Source organism: Electrophorus electricus, chromosome 4 (genome assembly GCF_013358815.1).
Source record: "Electrophorus electricus isolate fEleEle1 chromosome 4, fEleEle1.pri, whole genome shotgun sequence".
Classification (NCBI taxonomy): Eukaryota; Metazoa; Chordata; class Actinopteri; order Gymnotiformes; family Gymnotidae; genus Electrophorus; species Electrophorus electricus.
The window spans coordinates 30,316,566-30,327,207 of NC_049538.1; the positions used below are offsets into that span (position 1 = coordinate 30,316,566).

A 10,642-nucleotide genomic window follows, 5' to 3' on the forward strand; every position below is an offset into this window, starting at 1 on the left:
GGCAAGAGAGGGATCGGGTCCTGGCAGAAAAAACACGGCTCGGTGAGGAGCTACAGCATCTGAACAAGGAGGTATACCTGCTCATGCCTTGCAGTTAGGTTTACACTGCGAAGACATCTACCTGTACCTTCCTCCTCTGCATTGGTGACAAATGGGTGTGAAATCCAGCACAAGCTCTTCATGGCTCTTTAGACAGTGGAGATGTTTCAGAGTGAGTGGACAGCTATGTGAGTTTGTAATAGCAGTGAACCTTCCTCTCACAGCATGCAAACGTGCAGCTAAACCTGGCACAGAGTGAGAAGAATTATTTTGAGACCATGCTGAAGCTGGAGAAGGTGTCTGGAGAGAAGCAGGTTCTACTGGTGGAGAACAAGGGTTTGGAGGAGAGGCGCACACTGCGGCACAGACTGAAGCAGCTGACAGAGGAGAACGCAAAAATCAAAGAAAAGTAGAAAAAATAAAACGCTCCATACAGAATCATCATTTCATACGGACATGTCGTAGACCTGAACTAAGGGCTGTGTCTGTAGGGAGGCAGACTGGAGACGCAGGACAGAGGCAGCGGAGGAGCAGAGCAAAAAGGCCAGCGGGGAGGCGCAGCAGGCAGAGCAGGAGCGCAGGATGGCGGACAGAGAGAGGGAAGAACGCTTCAGCGAGTGCCTCAGCTGGCGGGAAAAGCACCAGGCCCTGTCAGACGTGCTCAGGGCGCAGGAGGACCTCAAATCCCAGAGGCAGAACAAAGCGGTAAGTCTCACTCACGCAACACAAACTGGACTCTGCTCCACTTGTGAACTGTAGTACATTTATAGTTTTGTAGATGAACAACCAACTGCACACCAATTAAATTTTTTGCTTTCCCCTCCTCCAGTGTCAAGCAAACATAAAGAGTTACTTCCTCTGCATGACAGAAAGTGACCAGAAGGTTAAGATCTTGAAAAACCAAGATGGAACACCAAGAAACTTCACAGTAGGGTCTTGGTTATATTGTTGTCTTCAAACTAAATTATACAGCATACTAATCAGTCTGTGTGTCTTTCATGTGTTAGGAGGGAGACCCTGTATACATTTCCACCGTTGAAGTGGACGGTGAGGATTCAGACAGGGTTTCAGGAAGGTACAGCACTGTAGCATCACCTGTTCAGTTTCACTCTTAAAGCTCAACAGATGATGAATCACTTTACTGAACGCTGAATGAGTGCTTCCTTTCAGGACTATACTAAGGGTAGCAGCCCCTAAAGTGGGAAGAGACACAGGACCCACGCACTTCAGTGAACTGAGAGCACATCCTCCAGACAACAGCCCCGCGAGAAGAAGCCGCAAGGTAGTGGAATACTTCTGGATCCCCACTGACGACGAATAACCACAGACAAACTTCCGTGTTCTCCTTGGCAGTGAGACTTTGAAGTAAAAGTGATTTGCAGCACACTAGATGGTTATATGACAGTGTTCAAACTTATGAGAATTTTATTTTAAAGCCACCTGTAGCAGATGACGTAACTGGTCTAACCTACAGCATACAAACTGATGGCACTTTTGATTTCACATCTCTATTCACTTCTTCATACAAAACCGTATAGTTACACAGACAGCCATCATAAAGACCATCACACATGCAGACCTGTAATGAAGAGGAGAACATTTTTTGGTAATTGTGTTTACCTTTACTGAGCTGACAGTGGTGCGAGATACAAAGCTCTACAACAGCCTACACATGACATGACATGACTGAGCCCTTTACATTCAAGCAGACCGACAGGCACCAACCACCTTGGAGAATATAATGGAGTTGACATCCTTGCAAATAAATTTAAAACACTTGTCAATAAGAGGTAATCTCTGCATTGCTTTCTGACAAGGGCAAAAGCCTTTTACTTTCTCTGACTACTGACGAGCAGCGGAGGGAGGATATTCTTTTATGCATTCATTAAATAACTTCATCCCCTTGGTTGGTTACTAAAATGAAAGCGTTCACTTTGTTGGCTTTTCAGGTTTAGCAGAAGCAGACTCATGGGGCCCCAGAGGGCCACATTACAACTGCTGTCACTATGCAGTCATACAGGTGATGAGTAGCGTCTTTGGCTGCCACGGCCACGTTCCTGTTCCTTCGTTTCCGTCAATCAAAAGTTAATTGCAAAAACCGTGTTATTCGCTAAAGGTGTCAAACAAGATTATTCTAAATGACAGCAGTATTGTCAAGATCTTAGACTTTTGACATTAATGTGATTAAAAACCTCTTTACAACAAAAAAGCCATTCAGTTTGTAGAAAGACAACTGCTAAAATTTTACAGCAAAGGAACAAAAACAAAACAACAAAAAACAGTCATTGGATATTCCACACTGTGAATGCAGAGGGATGAACACACTGCAATTTCACAATTTTTCACAATCCACAACAGGATTACAAAAAAGGTCTCTACTGCACTGCCCAAGTCAAATGGCCCTCAACCACACTCGGTTTTGCTACTCTGTTAAACATCCACCCACCTCCATTCATTGATCAAAACATTTGTTAAAAAGACACCTAATTGTATTAGACAAATTATAAGCCAAAAATCACAGCAGCATTTATTTCTGCGCTAACAAAATTAACAGCAAAATTCGAGTTTATTGATCAAGTGAGCCATTTCTACCCCTCCTACTGAAGCCAAAACAGACAACTATTAAAGCAACCATTGTAAGTGAAGTAGCCTACAATTCTAACATTTCATAATGTGTTTTTTCATGATGCATCACTGGTCCAGCAGCTCTTGGTGCTGTGGTGGAGACTGAGCGTTATTGTGGAGGGAGATCACTGTGTCGTGTAGGAGAGGATCACCCTGCACCGGGAGGCTCTGGATAGTTCCTCAGTCGGCCTCCTCTTCCTCTGACTCTTCTTCTTCAGCTGTCTCCAGCCAGGTCAACCACTGGTTCACCTGAGAGGAGGAGTCACACAAATACAGTTTTGTTTAAAGAAGTAAAAGAATAAATCATAATTACACAGCTAACCACCCCTAACAGTTACCTGGAATAAGGCCTTTCCTTTTCCTGGGAATTCTTGGGTGATATCTTCTTTCCAAGCAAGGAAGGCATCTTCTTCAATGATCTCCATGTCATAAAAGTTGACAAAATAGCGCAGCAACATGCCTGAGCGGGATGGGTGAATGGATGAAGAGAGATACGGGTTCTGGTCGCAGCTCCACAATAAGACGACGCGGCAGTGGCGAGGAGAGGTGCGAGCGAAGACCCTTACCTTTGGGGAAGCCATAGGTGTTGCAGTGCACCTGGAGGGCATAGAGTGCGCTGACCTGCAAGTCCGTGTGGTCGTGGAGGAACTTCTGCATGACGGGTTTGAAGGCCAGCAAGAGCTGCTTCTCCTGCTCCAGCTGGTCTTTGGTGGGGGCACAGAGGTGTTCATCCCCCTCGCACATACACAGCTCGGATGAGATGTACTGCAGGAAGCTGGGAGGACGACACATGTATACGTATACAAACGCGCTCAAACATTCTTATTAAATTCATCTAAGTGTCGTCTACATTTTTTTGTACACAGTGGTATGTAAAATAAAGAATTTATTAGTTACATAGGTTTTATACACACCTGGTCACAAGAATGTTAACGAAGCCCTTGTCTGTGTGGAGTTTGGGCGAGATGTTATCCTTAATCCACTTGTAGATGGTCTGGGGGGCAGGATCTGCTTCTATTTGCTTCAGTAGCTCCTTCTCCAGCTTCAGCAGGGGGAAGAGGAAGCTCAGGCCCTTTCCCTCCAAAATCTCCAACATGCGGTCTTTGTTCTGGTCAATTTCTACACCACACACACAGTCAGTAGGATTGTCATGAACACAAAGAGCCAGGCAAAAATTGCGTCCCTTTCCGACTCCAATTGCACAAGAGTGAGCTGCAATGCAACACATTTAAGGAGCCAACTCATAACTTTAAATCAGACAACGGTCACATGTAACAGACGCTCGCGCCAAGTGGTGTGTTGGTCAGCGAAGTGTGGCTACGCACCTGGCAGCATCTTCTGCATGTTGATGGCGCTCTGCTGGAACAGCTCGGTGAGCCACTCGCGCCCCTTCAGTTTGCATGCCTGCTGCAGACACAGCAGGAACAGGGGGAAGTGGGTGCCGTTCTCCAGAGGGTGCGCCAGCTCTGCCACGCTCACCAGCTCCGCGATGACAGCCCGGGCTGCAAACTGTGCCAGGTACGACTTCACCAGAGGGATGTCCTGCTCGATCTTAGGACACTGGTCCAGCACACTCAGCAGAGCCTGGACCAGGAGACGGGAGAGAAGCGGCAGCTCAGCTACACATGCCCAAACTTCTACCTCCAATACACTGAATCTACATGTGTGAACCATTAAACATTAGCAGTCAAGTTCAAATTTTAAAAGGTTTCCTAAAATTGTTCACTAGTGACAAGCGTGTAGCGACACGACATCTCTCAGTTTAAAAGTTCTAATTGCAAATTAAAAAAGTTAAGATGTGCAACTTTGAATTTTCAAACTTTGGAAGTTGCAGCTATTTTTTCTTCATTATTAGAGAAAGTAGATGACGAGACTCTTATGATGTACCACAATGGTTACCATACCTGAAATTACACAACTTGAAAAATATTAGAGTACATACAAGCGTTCACTAATCTGCTTTGATTACAAGTACGCACACACACCTGTATGAAGTTCTCTCCAGTGATGAGTCCCTCTGTGCGCAGTGTGTGAATCAGGGTGCTTGCCTGTTCCTTATCCTGGTCAGAGTGCTCCAGAGAGCCCAGGATAATCTTACTCAACATCTCGGACAGGAAGTGTTTAGGAGCCTTCATCTCCCTCACGCCACTGACCGCATCCTCCAAGTTCTTACTGTTCAGGTACTCAGTCACCAGCGTCTCCTAATGGAACAATGGTGGAAGTCACTTTTGACCTTAAGGAAGGTGAAATGTATCATTTTTTAAATAAACCTTTTTTTGATCACTTGGCTTGTTTTAAAGCAACCCACATTTTCAATCTCTTAAGTATCAACTACAACAGAACTTGTGAAGAGGCATGAAAATTGGTCTGAACTCTGAAATGAGATCCAGGGAAGCCACCCTCCCCGCCCCCGATCTGTCGGGGGAAGTCGCACTCACCGTCCTCTTTAGCAGCTCCTCCTTGGCAGGTGCGGGTTTCTTACTTGTCTTTTGTGGCTTTTCTTGGATCAAAGGAGGATTCGTTTTCAGACCAAGTTGTGGAGGCTTTGATGAGCATTGAACACACAAGAGAGGAAAAGTAGAAGCAAGTTAGGAAATATCAACAAACAAGGCACTGGTATAATGCAATAAACTCTCAGGCAAGGTATGCTTGACAACGTGGGGGGCGAGGGACCGCTGCTTCCGTTACCTGCCCGAGCGGGGGAGTCTGAGTGCGTGGAGTCTGAGCACTGGGTGGGATCATGGTGGCTATCTGGGGCTGCAACTTCGACACCTGGTTCTTATTCAGCAGGAATGACTGTGCTGGTCTCAGACTGATCTGTGGGACAGACCGTAAGAGCTGGATTGTGTGTGTGGGAGGGAGGGTGGGTCAAAGACAGGAGAAACAGGCACAATGTGGCACCCTCATCTCTCATAACCACAATCAACGGACCAGGTGTCAGTTTCAGGACAGACCAGAGGACAGGAAGAAAGAAAAAAAAGAAGAAGAAACAACCAGAGCAGAGAAAGGCAGAAAACTGACATCTAGTGAAACCCTCAGAATAACGCGTCTTTTTATAATCACTGGGTACCGGCAGAGGAAAAAAGTGCACATTTCCTTCTTGAGGTTTACCTCATCGGCATTGAGCTGACCCTTCTTGAAACGTGGGGGCATGTCCTTGGAGCGACCCTGCTGCTGGGTAGGATGGCTCTGGTTAAGAACATGCTGATTCTGCCCCTAAGACAAGAGGAGGCAAAAGTTCACATGTATTAAAATAATTTAACAAAAGTAGCGTGCTCGGAATTCAGGTAAATGTGCTCACCAAAGCCTAAACATTAGTGTTTCATTAGCTGTTTTGCATTAATTAAATATTAATTTTGGGTGATCTGTGGGCCCTGTTATGATAGGGATGCCAACCTGATTAGACTTCATGAAGGGCTTAATAGCCAAGTCAAACTGAGACGGCGGTGGGTTAGCTACGTGTCCGCTGTGGCCATTGAAGAGTGGGTTTGTGCGATGACGTCCCAGCGTGGGGGAGAATCTATCCTGGATCACCCCTGGACCAGTCCCAATTCCACTGCCTACGGAAACACATTTACGCATGCGAGACCTCAGGCAAAGGATCTAACCATACACAATGCACTGAAGCTTTAAGGCCGTGCGCACCTGGCATCTGTCCAAACATGTCAGCCAATCCTCCAAGAGTTTCTCTATCCAGTTTAATCCTGGTCGTCATGAAAGGCCCCTCCAGAAAGAAGTCCATTCTCATTCCTTGGTTCATAGGTGGAATAAAGACACCCAAATCCTAGAGGGAGCAAAATGTGATTAGCCACCCCATAATAAACAAAAGGTGGAGAAAAGTGTCAAAGTTTTAACTTTTCCTTCAAAACCAAAGCGGTATTAAGACTGCCCAAGGTTTATATGGAAGGAGAGAAGGAAAACTGACCTTCACTGCATCCTGACGAATCTGGTTAATCGTCTTTGGTCCGTTGTCGATGAAGGCTTTGCGAGGAACCCAATTGTTCTCTCGCAGCTCCACGGTGTCTTGCAGGAGGAAACGAATCCTGGCTGGCAAGTCCTTGTTGTTCATTAAGGAACGCATACGGCCAAAGTACTGATCCATTAAAGACTGCAGGACAGAGGGCCATTAAGGAGGCAATGTTCTGATACTACAGGGAAATAGTACTTGGTGAATGTAGTATAAGCATAAAACTGTGCTATGTAGACAAAGTGGTCCTACTCATATTGCACTTTACTAAATTATTCTCCATTTGTCCAGGCAAACACAAACACTGTGCGCATGGCTGCTTCCCTCACCTTGGCTTTCTCATGATCGAGTCTAGGCCCCACAGTTCTCATTATCTGACAGAGGCACTCCAGATCCTCCCCCATATCCTTGAGCTGGATTCTTTTCTTCTTTTCCAAAAGCTAAAAGAAAACAGCACCAACAGAGACGCATGTCATGCCGACCTGCTTCCACTAGAAAGCAGAGCACAGACACAAAAACGTGGCACATTTTGCTCACTGTTTTGATGCACTTATGAAGGATAGATTCATGGATGAGGTCGAGTTTGCCCAGTTCCCCAATGAACTTGATGTTTCCCAGCATCTTGAGCTTGGCAATGGCACGCTGCTCCTCTTCCTCAGAAGTGAGAGGGTTGTCTTGTTTGTCATAGACTACAAAACAGGAACAGTGAGCAAGCCAAGCAGGAAATTCCAATTTATGAGAAAGTAACGAGGAGGGAGGTGTGTGTATTAACACTCACTTTCAACATTTTTGGTGCGGTTCTCAAATTCATCTTGAAGTTTGGTAATCAGAAGTCTTCTGAAAGTCTACAAGGCACAGTGAAAGGCTTAGTGACAACACAGGGTAAAAAACTGCAACTGAGGTCAAGCAGGACACATTGAGGACAAGCAGAACACTGCAATGAAAACTTACTGTGCTCTGTTTTTGCGTGGCTTGAATGTCAGGTGCAGGGCCATCAAAGTTTGGAGCATCCTCTGCCAAACGCAGACATAGCTGGGCATAGAGTGAGCTGTATTTAGGCTCTTCTAGGGCTTTGTCTACGATCTACAAAAAACAGACAAAAGATGTTAGCAACATAAGGATCCAAAAGGCAGCCATTTCACTTAAAACTTGGATTTGTGGGGAAACAAAATCTGTTCACTTCTTAATGTCACATGATGAGTCAAACATGAAGAAACATCCCTCACTCCAAGATATCTACAATACCAACTCAAATGTTCCTCATCAGTTATTTATAACACAAAATGCCTCAGCATCTAACAGATAGCCAAAGATTAACAGTAGGGTTTGTAAACTTAGTTGTCTAGCTTATTTTGTAACGAGATGACTTACAAAAAATGATTAACTAACTAGGACCCAATAAAAAAACAAAAACAAACAAGCCAACAATCTGGTTCTGCTTCTATTTACCAGCAAGATGACTCCCTTGAGGACGAGCTTGGAATCTACGCCCACATTGAGGAGCTCAAGGCATAGCTTGTCAAACTTTTCCGGGGTCAGTTTATTAAGTATCCTACAGGAAGGAAAGATCAAAGGTCAAAAGTGAAGATCAAAGGTGAAGAGAGGAAAAAGAGAGCTTTGTTTATCATCATAAAAAATATTGTCAATTATCCAATTTGAGTACATCAGACGATTCAACCAAACACCTTGGAAGACTTCTAGATTCAAGGACAAAGTAGCCCCCCCCCAAGTCTCTGCCAGATGCTTAAGGACACTTACCCTCTTACTTTCCTAAATATTGCATCATGCCGTTCTTTTTCATTGGAGGAGCTGACATCTCGTCTAGTGCTTCGTGAAGGAACCCATCTCTGAACGCTAGGCCCTGGGGTTTTCCCCAGGTACTCGCTAAGAGGTTGGAGCACAGAAAACCCTTACCAAAAACACTAGGCTATATTTCTGTTAATATGGCTAATAGGTCAAAGCAGTACTTTGGATGGAAATATTACTTTAATGTGCATGGTAAGCCAGCCAATGAATATTCTAAAACACAAAAGAATGGGGACATGGGCCGAAATATCAAACACTTCTGGGCTAGCAACAGGACAACTGTTACAAATACTAAGCACTGCAGTGAGTCATTTCTGCACTTAATAGGAAATAAACCAGACTATACAAATTCCCAACCTACCCAGCTCCAATCCTGTAGTTATTTTCAAGTTTTTTTAAATAGCAGCTCTGTTTTACCGGACTGGCTAACATTAAATAAAAAAATGTTATTGGCTAGTTCTAAAATGTGTCGTGGACTCACCTGTTGCCGACAGTCTTGGGATAGTGCTGAGGTGCACCCCTATCTCCTCCTCCCCCCGAAGAAGCACTGGAACAAGGAGGAACATTAACAAAATCTGGCAACCTAAAGCGTTCCTTCGTCGTGAGTGTAAGGCGTCACTTTTTCCAAAGACAATGTAGTATGTCAGGGTTATACAGCTACTTGGAAATCAAGGCTATCGGGTTAACAAGCAGCCATTCTAGGGCCAAAAAAAGGAAAAACATCCCACAGTTCCCCATTCTGAAACATTTCTGAAAGATGTGTCTGTTTATAAGCACACCACCAAGCTCTTGCTCAACAAAGAACACAGATTCCCAACAAACAGACAAAATATCTTTTTGTACTATTTGAGCTACAGACTTGCTTTTTTGCATATTTAGAATTCCAGAAATTAACACCTTATATTTTTTAATGTCATGGAAAATGCAAAATGTATGAAACTTGAGTGTTTCCTCTGTGCAACACATACTGTGCAATAGTCATACCCAGAAAGTTCTACGAGATATGCATGAACACTCTGCATCAACAACGCACAACAGTGTTTTTTTATTTAAAAACTGGGCTTTCCTTTTCTAAACAAAGAACATGTTTCAAATGATTAAACAAAGGAGGTTATCCCAAAAACAAATATTGCAACCAACACGAAGAGCTTGACCCGTCAGCGAACACAAATCGTTCAAAACAAGAGTGACACCCACTGATTGTTGAAATGATTCGCTTTATAGTTTGATTAAGCGACGAGTTTAAACACAGACAGAAATACCCATTTATTGAGCACACACCTGAAACGAGAAGCACCCCCTTCTGCAATCACACTCTCCACTTTGGCGGCTTGACAACGAAGAATCTTCAAAAGAATAATAACCAAAGGGTGGGGTTGGGAAAACCGAACTGTGCGAGACAGAGAAGCGTCGTTAGAGGATGGCATACAAAACACTAACAAACAAGAGTGGCAACGTGGCCTAGCTATGCTAGTTTAGCTAGTCTACCCAGTAAGTTAGTCGAAGAGCCCTGCTGCGGTTTAGTTAACGCTGCAGCCACATAACTGGACGATAACGTAATGCGCCCTTCACCCATGTTACGGACCCGCGCGTTTTCCCCTTTCTTGACTACCAGAAAGGCCTGGATTTCCAAAAACAAACTAACCTACCTAGCTAACACACACCACATTTTCCTCATTGTTTCATCGTTGCCAGCACAAATCTGAAGTCGCCGTTAGAAGACCATCGTAACTTACCCAGATAGCTAGCGTTAGGTTACTGACTTTGTAAAAACAACGACGTTAGCTAGGCTAAATGCAGTTAAATAAAATGTCGTGGACTGGTTGTACAAGCAGTATCAACCATACAAATGAATCCAGGTAGTTAGCATTACCTACCCAGCTAGTTTCACGCCACTAATGGCCTAGGTGGCTTTATATCTGACCAGCGCAGGCTAACCTAACCTAGCTAAACTACATGTTCTTCGCCCAGATAGCCTGGCTAACCGTGCAGTCACCAACAGTAGCTTAGCTAGTTAAGAAGATTACACGAACCCATTTGGCTACGAGTGTAATATGACTTTACGCGCTAGTTAACCACTGTGAAACACAAAGCCGGTATCATTAAAACACCATAACGACGCCATTTTATGCGGTAAGTAGCTAGCTAAACTAATCCTGTCAGGAGGCTAACGACAGCAGCCATTTTGAAAGGTTTACCCCCAAC

General features: G+C 44.5%; 2 protein-coding genes and 1 non-coding gene across 3 annotated transcripts; 1 reads left to right on the forward strand and 2 right to left on the reverse strand.

The window, feature by feature from the left end:
- Nucleotides 1-394: 394 nt before the first annotated feature.
- LOC118241195 lies at nucleotides 395-2,311 on the forward strand. Its single transcript, XM_035525323.1, has 5 exons — nucleotides 395-448; nucleotides 531-744; nucleotides 869-967; nucleotides 1,047-1,114; nucleotides 1,210-2,311. Exons 2-5 carry the CDS (start codon nucleotides 622-624, stop codon nucleotides 1,358-1,360), a joined length of 441 nt encoding a protein of 146 aa, XP_035381216.1. The 5' UTR covers nucleotides 395-448; nucleotides 531-621; the 3' UTR covers nucleotides 1,361-2,311.
- On the reverse strand, nucleotides 2,076-10,013 carry eif4g2b (eukaryotic translation initiation factor 4, gamma 2b). The gene is made up of 21 exons (XM_035525453.1): nucleotides 9,926-10,013; nucleotides 9,719-9,827; nucleotides 8,919-8,984; nucleotides 8,390-8,515; nucleotides 8,081-8,183; nucleotides 7,583-7,714; nucleotides 7,410-7,476; nucleotides 7,169-7,320; nucleotides 6,961-7,071; nucleotides 6,590-6,772; nucleotides 6,310-6,448; nucleotides 6,061-6,224; nucleotides 5,776-5,880; nucleotides 5,353-5,481; nucleotides 5,103-5,207; nucleotides 4,650-4,865; nucleotides 3,990-4,248; nucleotides 3,579-3,783; nucleotides 3,231-3,439; nucleotides 3,003-3,124; nucleotides 2,076-2,913 (listed from the first exon to the last, which is right to left on the reverse strand). The coding sequence occupies exons 1-21, from the start codon at nucleotides 10,011-10,013 to the stop codon at nucleotides 2,845-2,847; spliced, it is 2,859 nt and encodes a 952-aa protein (XP_035381346.1). The 3' UTR covers nucleotides 2,076-2,844.
- Nucleotides 5,562-5,734, reverse strand: LOC113582313. Its single transcript, XR_003411146.2, has one exon. It is a non-coding gene; the product is annotated as a small nucleolar RNA SNORD97 (small nucleolar RNA).
- Nucleotides 10,014-10,642: the final 629 nt, after the last annotated feature.